Consider the following 27573-nt stretch of genomic DNA (forward strand, 5'->3'; position numbering starts at 1 on the left):
GTTCAACACTCAAAGACAAAATGCAGTCTAGAGAAGCCTATTACTGAGTGCAGATTAAATTTATCAAGACAATGTCCTGAAAGCCATGAGACCACGACCCCCAGCATCTGTCAGGACTGCTGCTCACACTCTGTCAGATCACCAAAAAGACGATAAGCTAACTATAAAAGTATCACTGAGCTTTTTTCACATGAGAACCCTCGGCCCTTGACCTTCACCATCTGTTACAGAGTGATTTGTTTCAGCTATCCAGTTCCAAAAGTAAGAATCAATGCTAAGAACAGACTGGATTGCACTGAAGGCATATCTAGGGAATTGATTGCATGAATTCACTATCAGTGTAGGCTGAAGGAAAAAAGGAAGAGAGACATCATGCTCAGGACTGATTATGATACTTAGGATTTGACAGAATACATCTTTATTTACTTATAGGATGTGTAAATATCTGATAATATTTTACCTAATATTTATGCATAAATGTAGAAAAACATGAAAAACCTTGTTCATCTCAAAATATTTCATTTGTAACCCCTAACCCAGCACTAACTATAAGCTTTATCGAAAAGGAAAGTTGATTCGGGAGACAGACACTGTCTCCCAAATCAAAACTGGGAGCTGGTTTCACAGATTAGGGGTCTGAAAGCTGAAAGCTCTGCCTCTAATTCTACTTTCAAAAACTCTAGGAACCTCAAGCAAACCAGGTCAGTGCTCTGTATGCTACTATGATCTTGTAGTAGAATGACCCAACTGCACACCTGCAATCAATGTTTATTTAGAGTCCTTTCAACTTTTTTTTTGCTTAACTCAGAGTCGTAACTGCTTTCTGCTTCTGGATATTGAGTTGCATAATCCACCAGAACTAATACAACGCGATATCCTTGTGCACTCCAGTGAAACAGCTCAATGAGGACCATGCCAGTGTGCTCAAACAGGACCTCTATTAAAGGTAGTGCACAGACACAGAACAGACTTCCTTGGAACCTTAGTTCCTGGACCGGAGAGACATACAAATCTTAAATACATCTCAAAGCAGGATGAGTTTTTTAAAATACAGGAACACAGGCAGGCAGATATGCTGGAGAGAGACAGAAGTGCTGTACATGGAGAAAAACCATGGTGTACAATCTGGACTCATAACCAACAAAAGAAGGAAAACAAGCAAACAAATACATGACCACTTTTCAAATTCCACCTCTGTTGTTTAGTTGACATGTTGGTGCCCTCCAGAGGCCAGGAAATGTATCACTTGTACAGGTTTGATTTCAAACTGCATATCTGGTTTGTATATGTGCATGAGGAAAGAGGAAAAACGACTTTATCTTGACACAAAAATCTTGTCACACTGTTGATAATAATGTAATTTCAAGGCCATTATACACACATTAGTTTAAATAGAGCAAAACTGTATTTTCATCAAAGTTAGGGTCTCCACTTATTCTGTTTTTGATTACTTTATTATTCTTTAGAAATATCAAAACACAGTTGGATTAGCATATAAGTAAAGACTGTGAGAAATATTGCTACAGAATGGACAAATTATGCAAACCTTAAGCAATCACTGTCCAACAAAATGAATCTGTGATGACTTTTTGTGGTCTGGACTTCTTCTTCTTTGACTGGGTGAATGGAGTTTAAATTAAGTGGATGAGAAAACCACAGACACTTCATAATCTAGGAAAGGTTGTTTCAAATGCCATCATAGCTGTCAAGAAAAAAATAGACAAAGTATCGAAATGAGTATAAACTATATGGGTGACTGCCAACAAACTGCATTTTGAGGTTTACCAAAGTCTAAACAGTTATCATACCTCAGGAACCCGCCTGACTCTCACTCCTTTAGCTCCTCCCCTTGATGAAACTGCATCCATCAGTTTTTGGGTCCAATGGTCAAGTTTAGCCATGAAGGTAGATTCAAAGCTTACAGTGGTTATTCTCTTGAACTCTTCTTTTATCTGTAGACAACACATACAGAAAAATTGCTGTAAGAAACGTTAACCATTATTACAAACAAATGTCAGGCTTCACAATTTAAACTTGCTTAAAACTGCAGACAGATAATCCACCACAGTTATAATTTAATATATTTTTTAAAATATTAAATAATGTTTATCTATGCGCAAATTGCTTATATAAAGTCTTAATGTCCTGGCATTCACATAGTGTATGCCAGGATGCTACTGCCAAAATCATATCAACAATAATTCACAAAACTTGATGTGTTAAAAAAGTAATAATGATACATACAGCTCTTAAGATCAAGAACAATACTTAGCTGTTTCGCAATAGTAACCAAAATCATTTACAATGTAATATCATGTATAGCAGGTATCCTTCTCACAGAAGTATTCACAGTTTGAAGGCTTCTAACTTTTAAACACACAAACAACAAAAAAGAGTCTGTGACTGAAATTAGATATAATTAAATAGCAACGTTTTAATCGTGCTTTGCTCTCATGAGTATTATCCACTTCTATGCTAAAGTTCAGAATGACTATATACAGTGTTAAATATTAGCATTACTTACATGTGGTATGGTACATTTGCAACATGAGCGTAACATCATAAACAAATCCACTACTGCTCATAACATTGCTTTAGTAGAACTGTTATTTGTAAAACAAATGTTACTTACCTTAAACATGCAACACATAGTTATCTACCTGATTTAATTAACTGCACCTTGAATTTCACTTTAAACCCATTAAAATTGGGATTTAATTTCAAATTAAATAAAAAATTAAGTTGATGGAGTTTCTCAAAATTATTCAGTCAACACACCCTAACAAAAGTTTGCAATTTAGAAGATGTATCTTAATACATTTTTCTCTTGCAGTAATGCATTTAATCAAGTGGTGGTAACAGGTGTGATGAGTGTAGAGACCAGATGGAGGATTCTCATGGATGGAGGATTCTCACAAGGAGGATTTTGCTGCAGCACCGTCTTTACAACTGAGTTCTTCTAGCTCCTGTGAGGAACTAATCACCAGCCACTTACACATTTTGCCCTAAAGTCCTTCTTTGTCATCTTCAGGGATTCCATGTTGTTACTGAAATGACAATATAAAAGTGACTGTGCCACAGATGAACCAGTCTATGACATTTTGGTATGTTGTGCTAAGATTAGCTGAGGTTGTAGCAGTATAAAATGCTTTTCACTACTATGTTCAAATATAATGGAACTTTTGTTGAATTCACACCTCACGTGCGGAAAACAGAAAGGAGGGGGGCTTGCTATTCTTGTTAACAACTGGTGGTGTAACCCTGTTCACATAACAATGAAAGAGCGGAGTTGTTGCCCTGACATTGAACTGTGCGCTCTCGAACTCAGGCCGTGTTATTTGCCCAGGGAATTTACCCATGTAATCTTGGTGGCTGTTTATGTTGCTCCCTCTGCTAGCCCCACAGCTGCATGTGACACTGTTCACTCAGCCATGGCCCAGTACCAGACTGAGCACCCGAGTGCCTTCATTCTATTTTGGGTGACTTCAACCACGTCAGCTTGGACAATAAATTGCCAGCTTTTTGCATTATTTCCTCAGGCATTAATAAAGTTTTCTGATTCTGATTCCAAAAAGATAAGTTTGCACATGCAGGGAAATTACTGTTACTACTATTTTAACACTGCTGTGTTAATGTTAATGGCCCTTCTGGCTCTCCTCTCTGCTCTCTCCTATCTTGTCCCTTTTGTCTTACTTCTCTCTATCACCTTTTCTATCCCTTTGAAGAAGTGAGACTCCATAAATGCTAAAGAGGTAAGTATTATTTCTCAGTTGCGGTGAATAGATAGAATAAACTGTAGAAAACTAAACAGAAGAAAGAAGAAGAAATAACAATTTAACATAAACCAGTGACACACTCCAGGGCCTGATCAACCCTGGCAGGGCCTCCTTGGATGAGGGTGTCTAGTGATAATGGCCGAAACACCCGATGAATCCAAGGTCCACTACTGACGATGTGTCCCAAATTTTAAAATGATAATCTAGATCAGATCTCTAATCCCTAAACCTAATCAAGGAAAATTAGCCTGGCGAAAAGACCGAAAGTTGAGGCACACAACAATGTGTGCTGCTGGTAAAGTTTCTGGGCTGCCTTTCCTCATAACAGCCATCCCTCAAGAGTCTCTCCATCTAAAGCAATGCAATATCAGGGACTGTAACATCTAGTCCTTTTTACTGAATTATAATACAAAGATGAAGAACTTTCACTAGGCTACTGCTTACATAGTAAAAGTAAATCAAAGCTGCATACATCTTGTGAAGTTGCAGTTTCATTTTACAATGAAAAGTCTCAATTTCTGCTTCATTCAGAGTCGTAACATGAATCTACTTATTAAAAATGGAAAAATTTGCTTTTTGAAAGAGGACACTGGAACCTGCTGCATGACCAGAGCACAATGTAAAATAAGTATCACTGTGACTTTTAAGAATAAATTTGCAAAAAAAATAAAAAATAAAACAATACAAAAAATAAAGCTCATTCTCATTTTGATTTGCATCAGTGATTTTTGAAGTATGGGCTGAAAGTCATCCATTTTTTTCCTTTTTTGAACAAACAGTAGGGTAAAGCTCTTCTAATAAAGCAATCATAAACTCATCTGACGTAGGACAAGACACTGGTATGCAGATCCTATTGTGACTAGCAGTCAAGAGGCCTGAGTGACATCCCATTGTATGCTGGAATGTGTGCGCGTATGACCTCCACCCTGTATTGTTACACTGGAAACCAACCAGAAAACCACGTGACACAGATAAAAACCTGTTCTACAGCATCACCACCTGTCACACCTCAATACACAAAACTAACTTACCTTTGAAGCTGGGACATACCACACATATCAGACATACAAGAGCAGGACCTGCAGAAAAATGTGTGTGAGGTGTTGCTAAAAGCATGTCTTACTTCACTAAAGTATGCCAGATGTTATCTTTGGGGAGAAAAAGTGGTCTCCATAGTAAAGGCGAGTGTGAAGAAGAAAAAGGAAAAGCACTAACCATTAAACAGAAGAACACATTAAACTGAAACCCCTGAGGCTGAAGCACGAGATGGAAAGAGTGGAGTAAAAAAGAGTTGTGTAATTGAGCAATAAAATCAGAAGTGTTTGCAGGTCAGATTAGATGTCTGTATTAGTAATCAGACAGGTTTCATGAGAGAAACATGGAAATGTAAAACTTAAAAGGAAAGAATAAAAATGAGCCACAAAGGAGAATACTTGTTACGTGGAATTAGGAAGAACATGAAAAGAAGAGAGACATGAAATATGAAGGCATACAAAAGAGCTTTGGACTAAGAGCAGTTGCAGGTCAGCTCACATAGCTGACATTCCTGATCACATGCACACTTTTATCTGGTTCAGTCTCACTCTGTCTCTCACTGAGCTCTGATTCACATTCAGATTCATTAAACCTGACTCATCTGGTTTCCTGGGTGTGGCTGCAGGTTAATAGATGAAAAACGTGGCATACTATAAACACCTTTCTTCTTCATTCCCATTAGGGCCTAATGGGAATAAAGAATAAAAGTTTGTGTTCTGCGTCCTGATCGGCTGTAGACCATTGTGAATCAATCTCGTCTTCTGTACAGTACAGAATGCGTCCAGGTTGTCAAATTTACATTAATCTTCGATCGCTAGCAGTGTGACTCAGAAGTGGTGTACTGTATGTTTGTAAGTTTTCTCCCCAACAAATAACAACAATGCTGATTCAGCGTTTTGCACCACCAACAGCACCTGCAGGTGCCTTTGGTTTCATTCTATAATACTGGACTTATTTTTCTAAGAAGGTTTGAACTTTGAGAGTATTTAAACAATAGAGGAAAGTGTGAAAATGTTCATGCCTGTCTGAGAAAAGTGTATAAAGTGTGTAGTGAGGGCTTTTACAGCTTTAAAACATCTATAATAATTGTAAAAAGTAAAGTTGGCTACTTCGCGAATTTCACCTATCGCAGGTTATTTTTGGAACGCAACTCCCGCGATAAACGAGGGACCACTGTATCCCAAAGCTTTTCAAGCTTTTGTACATAGACTACAGCATGAACCTTCTTGTTACTTTCTTGTTTCCAATTTATTACCCCACTATTACCAACCACTCTATAATAGCAACTTCTACTTATATTTTTTGTCTGACTCAAACCTGGGACAAAAATCATGATCTTTTGGTGTTCACAGTTTTAGTTTTTAATACTCATGCTATCTCCTGTGGGGCATATATATTTATATGAACCACATAACCATGATATCCCTGCTTCAACAATCCTTCTGATCAACATGTTCCAACCATGACCCTTATTTAAATAACCCTAACTCATAGGCTAACATTAAAGCAAGCCATAACGCTAAAGAAGTGGCAAGTTGGTGATGCACAGAAAACAAGAGAGGATTAGAGATGTCTGTCCATCGCTCTGTCCATCTCTCTGTCCATCTCTCTGTCCTTCTGAGCATTTCTGAGGTGTGGGTTGTCCACTAAATGCACATGCCAAAGTGTCCATGAGCAAGACACCGAACCAAATATAAAGGCTAAAGGGCAAACAGTCTCTTATATAAGCAGGGGCCCTGCCATGATACACACACACAAACACACTGGCTGAACTGGCTGGAGGCTTCCCATGATGCACTGTGTGTTTATATACGGCTCTGAATCTTATCATTGGATATTATTAATGGTTATTAATTTATATAATTATTAATTAGTTACTCCCACCAAAGCAGATGAATAATTGCTATGCTGATTCATGTAATGAATTTTTCCATTGCATTTTCTTTAGGATAAGACTTTACTGATTAGACAAAGCTTTATATCAATACTCACCAGAATCCCACCAGGTCACCCGTTGCTTCAATTCACACTAGGGAGACATCAGCGAAGTGTCCTTACTGTAGCCTGGCTCCTTTGCTGTCAAATAGCATTCTCTTGGCAATCTGGAGAGATGCAGTGATGTCAAAAACAGAACTTTTTTTCTCCGCTAGGTTACCAAACACGGTGTACAAGATCTCACTAATGGCTTCAGCCTTAACTGAGCTAGTTTTGGTGATTTACATATATTGTAGTTACAGTCTTCTTCACTCACCTTTTTCACTCACTATAATTCTTTATCCTGTCTTCACAGGTAGCCCTATCTGTTAAAAGAGAGCTTTTCCTTCCCACTGTTGCCAAAGTGCTTGCTCATAGGGGGTTATCTGATTGTTGGGATTTCTTTTTTTTTCTGTATTATTGCAGAGTCTTTACCTTACAGTATAAAGGGCATTGAGGCAACTGCTGTTGTGATTTGCTTCTATATAATTAAAATTGGATTGAATCCTTGTTGAATCACAAATCAACTGTGATTAACCACATTTTTTTGGAAAGATGAGTTCAGTTTCATTAGCCACAGTCAGGCCTTATTATTGACAGAATTTTTGACAGACAAAATTACTTAAATAGAACCTATCCAACAAAGTAAAATAGTCTAAAAGATACCCCAAAAGCAAAACATTCTGCTTTAATCCAAGGAAACAGCTGAGAAACAAAGTCACTGACATCTATTAGTCTGAACAGGGGGGATGAAGCCATTGCTAAGGCATGGGTAACTATGGTTACAGTTATTATCCACAAATGGAGAAAACTTGAACAATGGAGACACAAGCTGGACTTTTTGGAAAGTTTGAGGCCTGTTAAATCTGATATAAAACTAACATAGCTTTTCATGAAAAGAACATCATACTAACAGATAAACATGGTGGTGTGGTAGTGGGATGGTCTGGGGCTGCTCTGCTGCTTCAGGGCCTGGATGACTTGATGTAATTGATGAAGCATGAATTCTGCTCTCTACCAGCAAATCCTGAAGGAGAATGTTCATCCACCAGTTCATGAACTGAACCACAAGCACATTTGGGTTATGCAGCAGGACAATGATCCACATACATACAGTAGGTCCACCTCTGAATGGCTCAAAAAACCAATGATCAAATGAATTAAATCAGACTGAGATGCTTTTGACATGACCTCATGTTAGAAAACCATCCAACGTGGTTGAATTAAAACAATTCAACAAAAAAGAGGCCAAAATTCCTCCACAGCTATGTGAAAGACTCACTGCCAGTTACCACAAACGCTTGATTGCAGTTCAGCTGCCAAGTACAGCACACTCAGGTTTATAGGGGAATTACTGTTTTGCATAGGGTCAGGTAGGTCTGGATAGCCTTCTTTGATTGAAAATCATGAAATCATAATTTAAACATTGCATTTTGAATGTTCTCATCTTTGTCTGATACTAAAATGTGTTTGGTGATCTGCAACATGTACCCAATATGCATAAAACTATGCATATTTATAAAGGGTGCAAATACTTTGTCACAGCACTGTACTATTGTGCTCTAACATCATATGATTGCAACATAACTGTGTTACAGCCGGTTGTCTAATACCCTCTTTATTTCTGTCTTGGTGTTTCCACACTGGTTAAAAGTGAGTTGTTTGCACTAGTTGAGTTTTTCTCTGAAATATAACATTTTATATTCGCCAGGCTATCGGTATGATATAAGTAAAAGTGATTTGACATTAGAACAGAGTATTATCCTTTCTGTCCTTGTGCCAGCAAAAGCAAAGGAGTAATATGAATCTGTCCACTGGAGTATGGAGCGGCACACACACACACACACACAGAGAGAGAGAGAGAGAGAGAGAGTAATAGACAGGTCATGTTGTGTTTTCTTCTTCCAGTATCACGTCCCGCCCCCTGTGTTCATCAGGAGGAGGGGTGGGGAGCAGAAGGGCGGGTTTCGCTGGTACCTCAGATCTCATACTGGATTTACCGGACTGCACCTGTGAGGAGCCGGGTTTGTTTCTGTGCGTCTGGAGGAACGAAAGGAGGGCCCGCAGCAGCACGGCAGCCAGGAGCCTGTCCGAGGACAACCCCATTACTGCTGCAGCCCCTCAGCAGCTTTACGCTCGAGAGTAGAGGAGGGAGCTGCCAGGCTGTCAGACCTCCAGCGGATATTTTTACCCGCAGTGCCTCAGACAAGCAGCCGACCGAGGAGCACAATGTCCAGGCAACAGCAGCAGCAACAGCGGACTTCGTTCAGACTGTCGGACAACCTGGTGGAGGTCAAGAGCAAAGTAAGTGATGGGCTGCTGACTGATGCTGTTAGCGACGCAGGGTGTGCGTTATCAGGACCCCAGCCCTCCGCTCTTCTCATCCAGATCGTGATGTAAGAAACACAAATATCTGGCCGCTGCAAATTCACGCGATATTTAGAAGAAACGAAATCCGACCGGGTTCAGCTGACAGCGGCCTGGCTGCTGCCGCCCGCAGCCCCCCCCCACCAACACCACCAACATCATGTCAGCCTGCTCAGCCTCGATAATCCCAGTCCTGTGTTTAACTCGATCTGTGTGTGTGTGTGTGTGTGTGTGTGTGGTGCCAAGCTGTTGTTGGCTTATTCTTTGGTGTTTACATTTTAGTTGTTTGTGAGCTTTAGCTTTTGTAATAGCTGAGAAATAAGCATACCGAACACATAACATTAGTGTGATTATTCTGTAATAGTAAGTGCTTTCATGAAGATGAAAACCAAAATATTTTTTAGGTGAAGCTGTGTCCCTAAACTCAAATATTGGCAGCATTTTCAATGTGCTTTTTATTGCTAATGTTTGAAGAGCCTGAAAAATAGTTTAAAGATAAAACCTTCCACAGGCCCTTCAGCTGCCTCGCACAGACTGTAGACTGGTTTCACATGAAGAATGTGGACCAGTCTACGAATAGAAATATGTAGACTGAGTCAGTGCTCAAACCCACGCAGTTTTTAGTAGGTAGGAGGGGGTGTGTCAGAAACACCTGTGGTCCTGTAGAAGTCTGTGTCCTGTGACCTCCAAAAACACGTGATAGATGCATATGTGCTTAAAGTCAAACAACATGAAGGGCAGTTTAGTGAATGAAGCTCCTGTTAGAGAATTCTGTGATTTCCTCTGCTTCACAGTCAGGTTTGTGCCGTGCTCATGACAGCCGCCTGCAAACTGATATGTTTAGCTTTACAATGGGATTTACTAACCAGTGGGTCATGTCACAGTGGCAACGTTCATCTTTTAAGCAATGTTATGTTTCCCATGATTATCCAAAGAAATTGACACTAGGGATGGGCAACATAGCCTCAAAATTATATCAATTTTTTAAAGGAAATCCAATAATGCTATTTCTGATGATTTTCTAAGTGAACATTGTATCAGAGAGTGGAGCTTGCAGACAGCAGCACTGATTAGTGCAAAAAAAAAAAAAAAAAGAGGGACATTTTCCTTTTATTCCAGTGTGCTACTGTCAGTGATGACACACAACTTGATTCAAAGTATGAATCTACTGAAACAATGTGACAGCAGCAGCATTATAGTACAGTAAGAGTGACACAGCATTATATACAGTGACAGAGAGTAAGTCGAATGTAAGCACACTGCTTAATGCTTTAGCAGTAACTGAAGTAACTTAACAGTTCAGTAACATGGAACAGTGTTATCACCTATTAGAATCAGTACATGGTTTGGTTCTTATACAACATCTTTCTACTCAGTTTCATCATTTACAACAGTTTCTACTACTTGTCTCATTCACGCAGTCACACACACACACATTCACGTAGTGCTTTTATCTATCAGTCACACACTTGGATCAGTATCTTACCCACTGTCCAATCTCTGCTCTTCCTGTCATTCAATTCAGTTCAGTTGTATTTATATAGCACCAACTCACAACAACTGTCGTCTCAAGATGACAGTTGTGATTTGTCATTTGGTTGTATGGAGTATAACTAGCTGGTGGTCCAGTGATGATGGCTGAGTCATTTGTTTACTTTTGGGTTACACGTCACCAGCTGATCATATTTCCTGCTCAGATGCCTTCATAGCCTTGCTGTACTGGCTGCTGTGTTTTTAACTCAACCGGTTTGTTGTTTACATTTTTAGCGGGAACAGTTTCGTGAATATTTTGCGCAGTCTTTCAGCTTTACTCTGTGCTTTGCCATACAACCAGAACTTTTTACACCAGAGATGAGCTAATGAACATCAGGGCTACAACTCCTGAGGACTTATTTCCATCATTCATTGCCTGATCTGGCCATTCAGGTTCATAAAGTGAGACGCTGTAGGAGAGGAAAGCAAGCCGGTACGCTCCTGCATCTCCACCGCCTCCACACTCCACTACAGGGAACATAAGCTCATTGGGCAGTAAAAAACTAAATTGGCTGTGTTGTGTTTTATGGAAACTTGACTGAGTGGATCTATACTGGACTCTGTGGTGCAGTTGGTAGAACTCCAACTCTTCAGAGCGCATTGCCACATGGAGGTCTTCGGCAAGACAAAAGGTGGAGGCATCTGTTTTTGTACTTACAGTGGCTGGTGTAATGATGTGACTGTTATTCAGCAATACTGCTCCCCTCATCTGGACTCAGCTGCTCATCCCTTCAGTAATTTCTCCATCTCCCTAGAAACCTCTCTCCCTACTTGAAAGAGATGTAAACAAAATCGAAACAGAACATCCAGAAAGCAGCAGGACCAGGCTCAGTGTCTCCATCCACCCTGAAGCCCTGTGCTGATCAGAGACATGTCATGTGCCAGCCTGCTTCCACAGGACTTATCATTCCTGTTCCATTTTTTTAAAAAAGGGATCACAAGCCGAGCTGTTGCTCTGACCTCTGTAGTCATGAAGAGTTTGACCGTCTGGCTACTATCACATCTAAAATCTATCACTGTCCCCCTCCTGGACCCCCTGCAGTTCGCCTACAGAGCCAACAGGTCAGTAGGTGATGCTGTTAACATGGCACTGCATCTGGACTCTGCAGGAATTTATGCTAGGCTACTTTTTGTGGACTTTGGTTGTGCGTTTAATATATTTATCCCTACTCTGCTGCAGGAAAAGCTCTCCCAGCTGAATCTGCTCCCACCTGCAGGTGGATCATTGACTTCCTGTCTTTCATTGCATCAGCACTGGTTCCCCTCAGGGCTCTGTTTTTTCTTCTCTAATCTTCTTCTTGTATACCAACAGCTGCACCTCCAGACACCAGTCTGTAAACTCCCGAAGTTTGAAGATGACACCACCCTGTTGGGCTCATCTCATGTGGAGATGAGTCCGTCTATATGAGCGGGATTGACTGGTGACTTTGTGCAGTGACAACAACCTGGAGCTTAAATGTTGTGAAAACAGTGGAGATGACAGTGGAAACCAGACACCCCTCCCAAACATCAGCCTCCTCATCAAGAAGACACAACAGAGAATATACTTCTTGCATCAGCTTAAAAAAACATACAACCTGCCAACGTCAATGATGGTGCAGTTTTTCTCCATCATTGAATCTATTCTCACCTGCTCCATCACCATGCTCCTGCCAAGGACAAATGCAGACTGCAGCATGTCATTCCCTCCACTGAGAAGGTGATTTGCAGCAATCCGCCTTCCTACAAGACTTGTAGACCTCCAGGACCTCTAGGACACCTCCAGGACTCTATGAAGTGGGAGGTCGGCAACGATCTTGCTTACCTGTCTCAAACTGTTTGTGACACTGCCCTTTGGCAGGAGGCTGTGGTCCTTTAGAAACAACATGTCATGGCATAAGAACAATGACACCGCAACAAATTCCTCTTTTGTACAAAGTTGCCAATAAAAAGGAACAGATATAAATACATTATATTGCCAAAAGCCCATCCAAATCAGTGAATTCAGGTGTTCCAATCACTTTCATGGCCACAGGTGTATAAACTACAGAGATTTGTATGCTGAGCCTGGGACAGAATGGATGGAGAGCCAGTGCATAACATATTGTATTGTTCATTTGCACCTCTGTAAGAAAAAAAATGAAGAAAATTTTTGCTATTGTCATCAGAAAAAACAGAAAGAGCAGGTTAAGCTGGTGATATGATCATGGTAATGGTATCAAATAATAATGTGGGATTGTGCTGACTGTTAAAAGCCAGCTTTGTAAAACAGACAGCTCTGCTTTCTTTGACCAGGGCTGATAGAACAAGGTGGTTGGTAGATTAGTTTTTACCTCCAGCCCTAACAAGCTGAAGTTCAAAGATATAAAACTGTCCTGCATCCACTGCGATGCTAACTGGTGAAACACTCCAAACACTAATATTAGTTCTCCTCCTCCTCTGCCAGGGTCCCAGTACCCATCTGAACAGACCCCAGTGAGGCCTCTGTAGTCTGTCCTGCACTACCAGGATCCAGTTCAAAATAAAAAGTCAAACTTTATGAAACCAACAAAATAATTCAATGCAAATGATTTATTGGCTCCAGAATGACAGAGTGCCATCTGTAAAGTTGCACAATTATCAACAGCAGCAGCCAGCGCAGAAACCGCAGGTTGACTCTAAGTCGTCAGTGAATGCTGAGGACTGCAGGATCAGAGACCAACTGACAAGGAGAGACAGGGTGAACCAGCCTGAGGTAGTACGACCCGGAGAATCAGTCTATAGATGAGAAGTTCCAGTCAGTGGGGCACGCAAGGGAACAAGTGGTCAGATGGCATTGTCACTGAGCACAGCCTCAGTTTTTTTTTTCTTTTTTTTCTGCTCACTCCCATCCAGGAAATCATCTCCTTCTCATTTCCAAGCAATACAAAATGCTGCCACCAGAATACCAATGTTTTTTCCTAAGTGAGCTCATATTACTCCTGCTTTATACTCAACACCGGCTACTTATGTACAGAGCACTAAATGGAAATGCGGCAATCTTTTATCTCAGAATGTGTTACTCGTGTGAGATTGGGGTGGGGATGGAGCCTTTCGGCCGGTAGCAAAAGAAATTTTGGAAAAGTCCCACTTTCACTTCATTTATCCAACTCTGTGGACTCATTCTTATTATTTAATAACTTTCTTTATAATGTTTTCTTTCATTCTGTGTTTGAACTTGGCTTTGTATTCCTGTTAACTGTGCTTCCATTTTCCATTCAATCGTATTGTTATTATTCATAAGAAATGTGAGCACTTTATGCCAACACATATGTGAAAAGCACTTTAAAAATAACCTTATTGTTTACTTAAACAAAGAGCACCAGTATGACTCTTCTGTACCCCACTAATCCCTAAAACCTGGTTATGGCCCTGAATGCAGCAACGTCAACATGTCCATATATCATATGACAGTACTGGTAAAGTAGCATGCCACCCTAGAGTCCAAGATACAGATGAATGCTCTGATAAAGCACACATTCTTCACACTGAGTACGCCCAGTATAACTTTCAAGGCAAACATGCCAGTGAGAGGTCTAATACTCTCTGCTGTTAATTAGAGAGCTAAAGGGAGACACAGTATTTGTGTTAATAACCACCGGAAGAAGCATAATGTTGGGAGACAAAACACAGTCAGCGTGGATCTCATTGTGTAATTACTGTTTGAAAGTTTCTGTTATAATATACAGTTGGGACAAAAGTTAAACTCCACAGTTTGAGTTTTAGGTCATACCTCAGTTTTAATGTGAAACAGTTTTTAAACATTTCTGCTTTCGCCAGGCATCACTAGCCCCAAACAGCACACAAACAGTACGTGCCTTGTCAGTACATCATGCAAGTTGGAGATGTCACGATACAAGAAGACCGATAGAGTGACATAATTTTTCAGATTTGTTACTACAGTACATAAAAATAACAAATATTCCATAATATTTGAAAAATGTTTAAACTCCTGTACCAGTACTGTCCCTACAGTTCCCTGTGATTTTTCCTTGTTTGTGTTTCCATTCATGAAATGGGCACTGTACCTTTACATCCATATCAAAGGTGGTTACTGAGGATGGCCTTTATGAGGGGCTTGGATTTTAGCACTGAAATGAAACAAAATCTCAAATTTTACTATCAGTGTTCACATTAGCCTTATCTATGTAGATTAATTTACTTCTATACTATACTATACTAATATAAAGCACTTTGAGGTGATTGCTGTGTGGTTTGGTGCTATATAAATAAAATGGAATTGAATTGAATCGATAATTAGGAATGCATTAAGAGGATCCCCTTTTTTGATTTCACAGTTAACGCAATGCAGTCACTGCTACTGAGAGAGAAGCTACAGGAAATAGCGGTAAACAGGTCCAGATAAATAGAGAGGGTTGTGTCAGGAAGGGCATCCGGCATAAGATCTTTGGTAAATAAAACATGCAGATGATCAAGAATGAGATTTCCATATCAGATCAGTCGAACCCACAGCTTCCAGTGCTGTTGGCCATGAGGGTGCTGGTGGAAACTGCTTCTGCTGGCTGAAAACAAGGAGAAACAAAGGCAGGGTTGTGGAGGTGAACGCAGGGACTCTAAATGTAGGGACTATGACTGCTAAAGTGAGAGAGATGCTGATATGATGGTGAGAAGGAAGTTAGATATAGTGTGCATGCAAGAGACCAGGTGAAAGGAACCCAGGCCAGGGGCATTGGAGGTGGATGCAAGCTGTTCTCTCATAGTACAGATAGGAAGAGAATAGAGTGGGGGTCATGTTGAAGGAAGAGTTTGTGAACAGTGATCTGAAGCTGAAGAGTGTCAGACAGAATCATGAATCTGAAGCTGGAAATGAAACAGCCGATGTTGAATGTTGCCAGTGTGTATGCCCCACAGGTTGGATGTGAGGGAAGGGTCTAAAACCTTTCTAGATAAGTTTTAGTGACATCACACTGACACATCGTATCAAATTCTTAGGACTACGGTCTTCAAGAATGAACTCCCAAAGTATGTTAAATAGGGTCAACAGGTTTTGTTATCCATTCCTAGTTAGTGGCTGTAGCAATTAGCCACACTTAAAATGCTTAGTATTACATTTAGCTAAAATTGTAAACACAGATTGAGCCTCACTATTAAACATCATTTGATGTGTGTTTGTTGTCTTCTACAGTTTGATGCAGAATATCGTCGTTTTGCTCTGAAGAGAAATGGTCCAGGGGGCTTCAAGGAGTTCTACCGCCTCCTCCAAACAATTCATCACATCCCTGGTGTTGATGTGCTACTAGGATATGCAGATGTCCACGGGGACCTCCTTCCAATCAACAATGATGAAAATTACTACAAAGCCATTGCATCAGCCAATCCGCTGCTCCGCATTATTATAACCAAGAGAGGTAAGAGAAAAAATGAGGTAAAAATACATTTTTAGTTAATTAGGCTTGAAAAATTACTTTGCAAAGCAATCTAAATGACAGATCTCTTAAACATGTTATATGTCTTTCTACACATTGATCCTACAGTTATTTTAATGGCTTCCAAAGTATATTTCATGTCTTTCTAAAATGTTTTCGTCCCTCCAAGAGAATAACATCAATGATTAATTTACTAGTGGACGATCACATCTATCTGTCTATCCATTTTCTTCCGCTTATCTGGGGCCACGTTGTCGGGTCAGCAGCCTAAGCAGAGAAGCCCAGACCTCCCTCTCCGTAGCCACTTCCGTGCCTCACTCTTTTTTAAGCATAGAAATCAAGAATTAGTGAAAAATTGGCACTTCCATCCACTGTTAAACCAAAGCTCTGAACATAACCCACAGTAATGTATCCAAGTTAAAAAAGAGAACCACCCTTGTGATGCTGACAACTATGACGTCACTAACCAGTTAAACTGGCTTCGTAGCACACACCTCTGGTAGCACATACTTCGTGCCCAAGACATACCTGAGGTGACCAAGAGTGAATAATTCAAGAAAGACAAAAATGTATCCTGTAATTTTACAGGTAGACTGTAATGTTAGTGAGCTTTATTGTTTACCCCTGAGACACTACATATGAAGCAGAAACACTTATTACACCTGCGGACACTGGTGATGTTTATCCATCCATCATTATGGATTATGTGAGTGTTTTCTAATACACTGTACCATTGTTGTCTCCCAGTACACCTTTTCATGCTATGTCATAACTCAGGATGTGATGACATTAATGTGCTGCTTAGCAGGCTGCTAGAGATCAGAGTCACAGACAGCTGCCAGCAAATCAGATCAGCTCTATGGTCTGGGGAACTAAAAAGGAAGGGAGCTCAGGAAAATAAGACCCTGGAAACACAGAGAGAGCAAACATGTGCATGTGCAATACGTTTGTTGAAATCTTATTGAGGAGGCTTGTATTCACTTTGTTTACTCTTTTAAACTCTGCAGTCCAGAAATGATAAAATCCTGTAAATCCTACTGAAAAATCTTAAACCCATGCATTGCGTTAGGAGTAGTGGCGTCATTAGTAAGGATTAGGACTTGAGTAAGGCAGCTAAAAATCTATTCCCACAATCACTTATCTTTCATTCCTGAAGTGTAATCCCATTTTTTCACTGCATCCACATGATTGGCAAAATTTGCACAGCTGAAGGATAGAGCAACAGGAAGATTAAGTGGTGACGATAGTTTGTTTTTAACTAACCAGGTCTTTCTCAAATAAGTTCAGTAAGGATCTCACATTTTTATTAGTAGTCTTTGTAGCAGCTCTGTTGCTCACTAGTGTCACTTGTAAGTATTCAGTGAAATGTAAAAGACTTCTAAATGACTGAAGACATCATCAAACCCTTTATAAAGGCAACAAAGAGTTCATTTTACACTGAAAACAGCAGATATGTGTTTCCTTTCCTACACCGTTCTCTCTCCACTTCAGTTCCTCTTACTTGGCTACATTCATTTTGACCTTTACTACAGCTTGTCTTTGTGTGTTAGCACATGTGTGCATTTGTGAGTATGTGTTTGTGAGTGAGGGATAGACAGGGGGATACCACAGGATAGAAACCCATCTGCTGTTTTAAGCCATTAGCCATGAGTGAGTTTATTTTACTTTTTGGAGCAAGATAATCTCACTCAGTTTTTATGACCGATGTCTTTTGAGACTTCATCAGTCATATCAGTTCCATGCAATGCCACTGTGTGTGTGTGTGTGTGTGTGTGTGTGTGTGTGTGTGTGTGTGTGTGTGTGTGTGTGTGTGTGTGTGTGTGTGTGTGTGTGTGTGAGAGAGAGAGAGAGAGAGAGAATTGTTGACTTGCACTTGTTGATTACCTTAACACATTAATACTGCAACAAAGTCTACATCCAGTAGACTTTGACACAACAAAGCAGTTATATATTTTCCATATAAGTTCCATGTGAAGAATCAAAGTGACTATGGGCTTAGTAATACTGACAGAAGAGCAATGTGTACATTTGTACTGATCCACCCTGAGTATGTTGCTGAGGTGATTTATGATAACTAAGAGACAAAATACCTTTTTTCTTGAACGTCTGCCATCACAATTTTGCATCTGATAAACTAAAATGAGTCAAACTGGAAACTACTGATACAATACAACTTGTGGCATGAGGATATGTTGTCTGTAACACGTGGCACAGAAATGTCATGTTGCACTGAGAGAAACACTAAGAAATGGAGCGGAGGTAAATAGACTAAGTAATCATGGTTGATGGGTTCAAAACACAACAGCTTTGAAAAAAGTGTGTTTTAACAAATACAATTTAAACAAAATAACACTGACATTAACACAATAGATGCACCAGTTGTCTAATGCATTGTTTTAAATGTAAAACAGCATCACATTGATTACAGGAGCTTTTATCACAATTGAACAAAAATTATACAGTTTCAGACCTAATAGTCTGCTTTTAAATAGGAGGTGAAGTAACAAAGCCCTTACAGAATGAAGATCCCTCTTTGTCTGCACTGTGCACAGGCCTGTTGTTGTCCTGCACTGCATATGGCCATATGGCACCCCCTTGGGCTCCAGATGGTGGGGCACTACAGAGTGAGGTCACACTAGAAAGAAACATACAAATGCTCATGACAGCTGCAGATAACAGAAACATGGTACATTAGGGACAGATATATGGGGCACTAAGACACAGATTTATGGTAGGCGTACTCTTTACGGCTGTCCTGAATACCATTTATGAGCTCCAAAGCTTATGATAGTAGTAAGCAGCAAATATTTAAAGCTTTAGCCAGCAGAGAGGGGGAGGTTCATGTCTGATCTTATAACTTTGATGTTGTCTGTCAATGTCACTCCACATACATGTTAGAGATCGTGGGTTCACTGTAATTTTGGCTATAGTGTGTATTTTGGTGATTTCATTATGAGGTCATATAGTGTTCCAGAAATGTAAAAAGTTGTGGAGATGAGCGAAGGCCCTGCAGCCAGACTACTGATTAATAAGTAAACTTGGCTGGGCTAAAATCTTGGCAGAAAATAGTCACACAGGTCGTTTATGCCTGCTGTTACCATCATTAGCAGTCACGCTAGAACTGGACTGAAAATCAGTATCAGTACCAACAGGTCAGATGGAGGGATGAATCCAAATTTGAAATTTTTGGTTTCTACTGTATGAGGCGGGTCAAAAAATCAACAAAGATGAGATTCAGTAAAAAATGTGCAAAGTAAAGCTAGCATGTCACAGATTTGTGTCCTTGTATATAACATACGAGAACACAAAATAATGATCAATACAGGTTGATCTATAGTGGTCCAAAAATAACTTTTGCAAAATTAGAGGGATCTGATTGCATTATTTGTGCATTTAGAGAAGGCTTAACCATGTTTGTGTCTTCATGCTTTAGTCTGGCTCTGTATGCCTTGATAGGAAACATCATTTTTGTGCATTAACCATTAATGCTGCTTAATGCTGCTTCCTAATGACCTAATGTGTGCATGCACGTGTACACACACACATACACACACACACACTGGCAGTCATACATTCCCATTAACCCTGTTTGACAGCTAATGTGCATCAGATGATGAGTTGTTTCTCCCTCTTCTCCATGCTTTTCTCTTTCCATCATTCTGGTATAAGTTTAAAGATTTTATAGAACTGGGTAGAAGTTTTGAAAAATGTGAAAATTGTGAAAGTTTACATTTTTTGACATTTTAATAGTTATTCTGCGTGTTACAACTGCTATCTGTATCTGTAGTTCAGTTAGCTAAAATGGCTGGTTTTATTCCTGACAAAATATGGATACAGACAGAATGGAACTGTAGTAATAGTAGTAGTAATATTGTGTTCATATCTGAGACTGACAGTACACACAAGAAAGCTCTGATCTTTTGAATGAAGAAATTTTGGAATAAAAGTTCAACTATCCAATATCAAAGACTTGTGGAAATGAGCTTCTTCCGAAGGGTGGCTGGCCTCCCTTAGAGATCGGGTAAGAGTTCGGCCATCTGGGAGGGACTCAGAGTAGAGCAGCTGCTCCTCCACATTGAAAGGAGGTAGTTGAGGTGGTTCGGGCATCTAACAAAGATGCCTCCTGGGTAAGGTGTTCTGGGCATGTCCTACCGGGAAGAGGCCGCGGGGCAGACCCAGGACATGCTGAAGAGGTTATATCTCTTGGCTGGCCTCAGAGCACCCTGGTGTTCCCCTGGACAAGCTGGAGGAGGTGGCCGGGAAGAGGGAGGTCTGGGCTTCTCTGTTTAGGCTGCTGCCCCAGCGACCCAGCCCGAATAAGTGGAAGAAGATGGATGGACTTTATTTTTTCCAATTATGGTGTAAATAATACACCATAACTGTAAAGTTTAACACTTTAAAAGAATCACAAATCAGCAAGTAGCCATTAACAGTCTCCATTCTTTTGTGTCTTCTTAAAGAGGATGAACCTATCATTTTTGGCACCAACTCCCTTCAGAGGCGTAGAAAGGGGCTGGGCTTAACGAGCCTGCGCACCACTGGCTCAGGCTCCACCCACTCAAAGGGCAGATCTGGCCTCATGATTGGACCGCCAAAGAACTTCAGACAGATTTCTTCAATCATCGATGTGGACATTTTGCCTGAGACACATCGACGGGTACGACTTCACAAGCATGGCACTCAAAAACCACTTGGGTTCTACATACGTGATGGCGTGAGCGTGCGGGTGACACCGCAGGGCGTAGAGAAGGTAAGGTTTGTTACTTTGCTTTTACCCTGCTTACAAGACAGTATTCTGCCTTTAATGCTGACAAAATTGATGAATTATTTCCCTGTAATTCACCAATGATGTACCAATTGTGCAGTTATGATTGGACCGGTAAGATACCCCACCTCAAAATTTCTCTGAAAATATCAACAAGTAGCACCTTCATGCAGACATAAAGATAAAAGTTATGAATATATTAATATCAGCTATAATAGCTAAAAGCTGTTGTCTCATATTTGTATCTTTCTTCTTGCTCCTGAAGGTTCCAGGGGTGTTCATATCTCGTCTTGTGCGTGGTGGGTTAGCAGAAAGCACCGGGCTGTTGGGTGTTAACGACGAGATCCTCGAGGTCAATGGCATCGATGTAGCAGGAAAATCTTTGGATCAGGTAAATGTCCTTCCAGGCTCAAAGAAAATTCAATATATACAGAAGAAGATTCAGAATTAACTTGATCAAGATTCAAGTGTGCTTCTTTTTCATGAACAGTAAATGTACTTTGCCCATAAATTACAACACAGTCGCACTTGATTGTGTGTGTCATTTTTTTTTCTTTATCCATAGTGGATACAAGCTTACAAAGTAACAGTTCAAAAACAGCTTAGGAAGCAAAAGTAGTAGTAATGATTAGACCAGTGTTTGTATGTATCAAAGTAATGGAGTGTTAAGTCACTCTATATGCACTCATTAGAGCATTTTAGTGATAATCAATCAGGGCTGGACTGGTAATCTGGCATACTGGTAGGCCAACACACTTTTGGGCCAATGGGTCAATTGAAGCGCTGCTGCGCACTGGCTTTACAAGCACTGACAGCAGCCCATTCGTTCATTTTAATTACTGACAATGTATTGCCCAATCAAGTCTCTAAAAGCTACCGGGCCCTCCCATACTTACGCTCACGCACCTTGTAGAATACAGTTTGGTAGAACGAATGGCTAATTTCACCATGGGCCACTCCTAATGGCTAAAGTTTAGCTTTTAACTGTCACATGTTTCAGTGGAGTGCAAAAAAGAAACTTTTGTGTTACAGCAACATGATAAAGAGTAAAAATAGTAAAGTCTACAATAAATAACAAATAAACTAACAAAGTAAGACTGGCATTGTGTAAGAGTGGAGTGCATATTGCACAATATTATATTTGCAATATTATATTCATAAAAAAATATAATATTATATGTTATATAATATAATAAATAATAATATGTACACTGTAAATCTAAGAAAAACAGCTGCATTTTTCATCGCATCATTTAAGCCCTATTTGACTATCTCATCTGTCATTTTAGGTCACAGACATGATGGTGGCAAATAGTCACAACCTTATTGTGACCGTAAAGCCAGCTAACCAGAGGAACAATGTTACGCATCGTAGGAGTAAAACCTCCGTAGGTAACTCGGGTTCTCTGGGCTCAGTTGGATCTACAGGCTCTGCCGTGTCACATGACTCACAAAGCCCCGCCTCTCTGAGCAATCCCATCACTGCAAGGTTTGTCATGCATATTATCTTTTTTTGGCCTGCTTATGAACAGAAAGAATGGGGACTGTGGCAGCACTGGCATATATCATATCTGTTTTTTGTTTTTTTTTGTCTGTCCCATTTGGTTCTTTAGCCGTCAGAATTGTTGTCTGAAGACAAACAAGGATACCAAATGGATTTATTTTGCCAAATGGATCATCATGGCATTGCCGTATTGGTCCATTTGATCAAACTTTGTTGTTATTATTTATTTTATTTTCAGTTGTTACAGATGGGACAGACATGACTGGGGGATAGGAAAGGGAGAAAGAAAGAGAGGAAGGAAAAGAAAAACAGAAGGGAAAAGGGACAGTGAGAAAGGGCACTTACAAAGACAAAGAGAAAAAAAAATCTCCTGGATCACCTGTTGAGAGAAAAAGAAGAGAAAACAGGCAAAAAACAAACAAAACAAAGCAACATACTAAACACAACACCATCATGTTAGTCTAGCTAAGTGTAAACAGCAATAAATACTAAATATTGAATGTTGTTGTGCAGCACAGACAGCGCACAATGTGCTTTGAAGTAGCAGCTAAGAAAGGTGTAGTTTATGTCTACGAACAGTGAACACCCGTGTGCACACCTGTGTGGATCAGCGCGCTTGTATACAAAAAGTTTCTCCATGTAACGGTCTGCTAGAGGGTGTGGAGGGCCATAGCCCCGTCCCCCAGGGCATGAAGCAGGCATGGAGGAGATCCAGGCTCCAGACATCCAGGGACCCCAGAGTGCGAGAGCCCAAGGAGTACCGCCGGAGGGGCATCCGTGCCACCCTCCTGGGAAGGGCTGAGGAGATCCCCAGACGAGGGGTCACCCAGTAGCCATGGAGCAGAAGCCAGAGGGGGCTGCACTGGCGCGCCCGCCGGCTCTGCCAGCAGCCAGCTGTGCCAGAGTGGACCGAGCTGCAGACCCCGAGGCCGGAGGTTCGAGGGCCCCCTTTGCCCCGGAAGAGGCCTGACCGAGCGACAGGCACCAGGCCCCGCCAAGTAGCCACCGGGAGTAAGCTGGTGTATACCTGAGCGCCCAGCCCCGGACACCAAGAACCACCAATGCACCGACCCCTGAGTGCATCAGTTACCGGCAGGGAGTGTGGTGAGGGGAGATAGGCCTCCACACTTTGGAGGGCCTGGGTGTTCCCAGGGAGGTGGAGTCTAAGACCTGACCTGACATATAAACACAGACAAACAGGCACACACAGACACAAACATGCATTCCCACCCTCATGCACACATATACAAACACTCAACACTCATCCAACGTAGGAATAGACATATATGCACATGTACACACAATCGCACTCCCCAAACATACTCTATACCCCGGGTTCAGGTACCCTCGCCCCCAGAGGGGGAAACGGCACCCAGACCCAAGAGATGTGACCCTTTCCCCCTGGGGTGGAGGCAAGCAGACCGCCCCAGGCCTCGCAGAAGCAGGGAGGCCAATCTGTCAGCCAACACCTCCTCCCAGCCCCCCGCCCCGATGGCTGGCAGAGAACGGGGGTGTGTGAAGACCCCATACCTCCCTCCTCCCGCTCATGTGTAGTGTTGCTGCGTGTTGTTCTAAAGTGCATTTAAAACAGGGGAGGGCATGGTGCTGCTGCCGGAGAGCAGCAGGTGTTAGCACGGCCCCTCCCGAGAACCCTCAATGTCTACATGGATTTAAAATTGAGAGGTGGGCACCGGCGCCAGAGGTAGGGTTGAATACTCAGACCATTCACTGGACGCCGTCATCATATCTGTTAAAAGAGAAAAAGAAAAAGAAGTTTGTGCTTAAACGTTTTTATGAAATGAAACTTCATTGAAACTGTTGTTTTGAAATAATAATGAGAATCATGAATTTTAGAAAAATGCAATCAAAGCTAGCTGAATTCTCAACTTTATTCATAAGTTGCCAATAGGAACGGACACGTGCAGTTCATATTGCATTCACTTTTTTATTAATCATTTGGCATGTGTTTTGTTACCATAGCAACAGCATAGCTGAGGGTGACAGTGATGATGGTGGTGATGATGATGATGAAGGTGACCTCATTCTGGAGAATGACTGCCTGACACCCTATGACTCCCACCGGGTCACTAACAGCACCACTATGCCGGACAGAGACTCACTTAGCAATGGGCCACATAGCTACACCGTGGGTAGGCCCCTCCCACAGAGTGTCTCATTGCCCAGTAATGTCGGAGCATCCCTGAGAGACAGCGCCATGATGATCTCCAGCCACAACGGAAACTCCACCCACACAACTAGTAGCAGTGAAGAGAGCATGAGAGAAGATAGCAACGTAACAGCACTGTAACCACGACAGCACTGTTCCATTGAGGACTATGAATGTTAGCGCAACAGTGCTGAAACCACGGCAAATACAGGTGGCTGTGGTCCTGTTAGATAACAGACTTCTAAAAGAGGAGGGAGCTGACGTATGAAGCACTGACAGGACCTCGGAGGGACCATTCACAGTCTTCTGCTAGTTTACACTTTACCTCTTTCCCGCCTTGGTGGATTGTTGGCTTTTACTGTATGAAGGCATAGGAACACTGTATACGATGCAACGTATGGCTGAAGTTTTCAGCTTTGTCAGGTTCTATAAACAACAGTAATTATATCATTTTTTAAAAATATTATATTATGGAAATGTTTAAATACCATAATGTATTAACAGATTAATATTGACCATTTAATTAAAAAAATTAAATAGTTATAAATCCTCTTGTAAAAGCCATAAGTCACTTTGATGTCAATGTATTTAAAAAAAATGTCTTCAAACCTATAGTTGACTTTAATGTTTTATTTTTGCGGCACCACAACAACCAGTGCAAGTAGCACTACGTCACTTTGGCATCTCTAACTGTGAAACTTTGTGTCTGTGTAGTAATCTTAATGCTTAGTGTGGCAAACATGGCGGGTACACATGAAAGCTTCATGAAATGAGGCAAAGTGAAGAAAGTTGTTTTGGCATTTGGGTAACCGGGGTCTTAGAATGCCGACATCTCAGAATTACAGGTAGTTCTGTCTCCGCTTCTCTCTCTGCTGGAACTTTGTCAAAAGCTTTTAATACTTCAGGAAAAGCACAGCAGTAAATGAACAAAGCTACCATGTATTTTAACCCATTACTACTTACTTTACATTGATTACATTTAAATAAAGTTTACTGTGATTTAAAGCAGAAGCATCAGTAAGTCAGTCTGTTTTATGAGTGGTTCTGACAGTACCCATTGTCCACAGCTGAAAGTCTTCAAACCCCTGCAGCATTTGAAGAACACAAATAAAATCCTGTTTCCTCACAATGGGAGTTGTGATGTGATTTGCTAAAAGTATATTTATTAATCACCTCACCATTTACCATTTGTGTCAATCTTTCCGAACTTCAAATTCCTACACAGCAAACTAGCAGGAGGAGACACCTAGCATGAGTATGCACACAAGACAAATGATTTAGCACTTGTTGTTGTACTTATAAAATAGTGACCCAATTGTACTATAAATCACCAAATTTTACCAAATGTAAATTTTATTGGTGAACAATTGGTTAAAAAAAGGAACACCAAGGGGAATGTCATAATAACTTCTTGCAATTATTCACATCTTCATGTGCACAACTGGCTGGTTTAAAGTTTCACGTTTAATTGTTTGTTGTTGTTGTTTTTTATTTTAAACTAAAACCAAAAAGAATGATAAACTTTTGTTCCCAATCATGTGTTACTGAAAAATGTGTGGCTGGTTGGTTGTCACATTGCTTGTTACTGGCACATTAGTGAGAACTGTAGAGTTGTGTTAATATCACACATTTGACCTGACAAACTTTTTTGTTTTTTTTACTGGTGAATTTGTGGACCCAGCATAAAACTTTGAGAGGAAGAAGTTTTATGCAATTGTCATGGGTCAGAGTAATTTTTCATATAGTTGTCCTTATTATATTACATGAGATATTAAATCCCAAAGGGACTACCTACATAAATAAATCTTAAATAAATGAAATTAATGATAGATCACAAAACATTAGCCATTAAAAAAATATGGACACTTATTAAAAGGGTGAAGCTAATTTGAGTCAGTTTTTCACTAGCAAACTAAAGCTAGTGGTAGCTAGGTAAATGTTTATAAAGAGGTCAGTTGGGGATTGTTGTCTCACTGGTCCTGCCCTTTGAGGTAACTGTTGCTGTGATTTGGCGCTATATAAATAAAATCAAACTGAATTGAATTATACAGATTTGTTATACCTTGTGACTTTGAGTGAGGTACAGAGTTGCTAGATCAAAACACCAACCAACCAACACAAAATAGAACTGTGTAACAACGATGGGGTCGGTTGTTACACAGTGACAGAGTGTTAATTACTTTTTGTTGGCTAGGGTTAGAGACCCATTTTGAACCAGCATCTTAAGCTTTGATTTAATAAAAGAATGATTATTATTGAACAATGTTTCAATGATCAACAATTCATGCAAGATTGAAAAGTGTGACAACCAACGCCAGTCTTCCCTACTATGTTGTTTGACTTTAGATCAAGCACTTTTGTCTGCTACTGCAACTATGGACACAATATACATCATTTGTGAAACTTTGAAATAATTTCAGTGACAGTTATGAGAAAGAAAACTGAGAATTGTTTGTTTTGTTCACACTCTAGACAGAATGGAAAAATCCCACACAGTAGTTCAATCCAGGCTAATGAAGTACAGAAACAGAAAACCACCAGAAACAGGGGCCAAAATACTTCCATTTCTACCATATTAAGTGAGCCTGCTGTTTTCCTCTCAGAGACATGCTATGCTGTGCCATGTGTCTATGAAGTGGCTGTTTGGTTTCTCCAATGTAGAGGTCTGTGCATTCCTTGCTGCACTGCACTATGCTGCTTAGTTTAAGTTTGTTCCTTGGGATGAACCAGTTTTTTTCTAATGGTGTGGCTGCGTCTAAAGTACACTGGGAAATTACTGGTGAAAGTTTCTCTGACAAACCTGCTGCAAAAGGGATGACAGTGTTGTTTCATTTGTCATTATGTTTCTCCCTAGCTGGTGTCTGACCTTCTTTCCTCTGGGTCTTTGCTGATTTGATGAAGGCCCACTTGGGATAACCATGTGTTTTAAGCAGTTTTACATGTATGTGTTCCTCCTTTTCTTTCCCTTCTATCACCCTCTGAAACACAAACTTGGAGTAATCAGAATCCTGCAACATTGGGCAGAAAAACATTCCCACTAAGGTAATACTCAAAGAGCAGGTAGTGGT

The 27573-nt window shown here is 40.6% G+C and overlaps 1 protein-coding gene across 1 annotated transcript; it reads left to right on the forward strand.

Annotated features, from left to right (window-relative positions):
• The first annotated feature begins 8910 nt into the window (after positions 1-8910).
• On the forward strand, positions 8911-25900 carry pard6a (par-6 family cell polarity regulator alpha). Its single transcript, XM_063480322.2, has 6 exons — positions 8911-9089; positions 15829-16051; positions 20530-20819; positions 21100-21225; positions 22124-22323; positions 24319-25900. The coding sequence occupies exons 1-6, from the start codon at positions 9015-9017 to the stop codon at positions 24644-24646; spliced, it is 1242 nt and encodes a 413-aa protein (XP_063336392.2). The 5' UTR covers positions 8911-9014; the 3' UTR covers positions 24647-25900.
• The last annotated feature ends 1673 nt before the right edge of the window (positions 25901-27573 follow it).

Source organism: Pelmatolapia mariae, linkage group LG7 (assembly GCF_036321145.2).
Source record: "Pelmatolapia mariae isolate MD_Pm_ZW linkage group LG7, Pm_UMD_F_2, whole genome shotgun sequence".
Taxonomy (NCBI): Eukaryota; Metazoa; Chordata; class Actinopteri; order Cichliformes; family Cichlidae; genus Pelmatolapia; species Pelmatolapia mariae.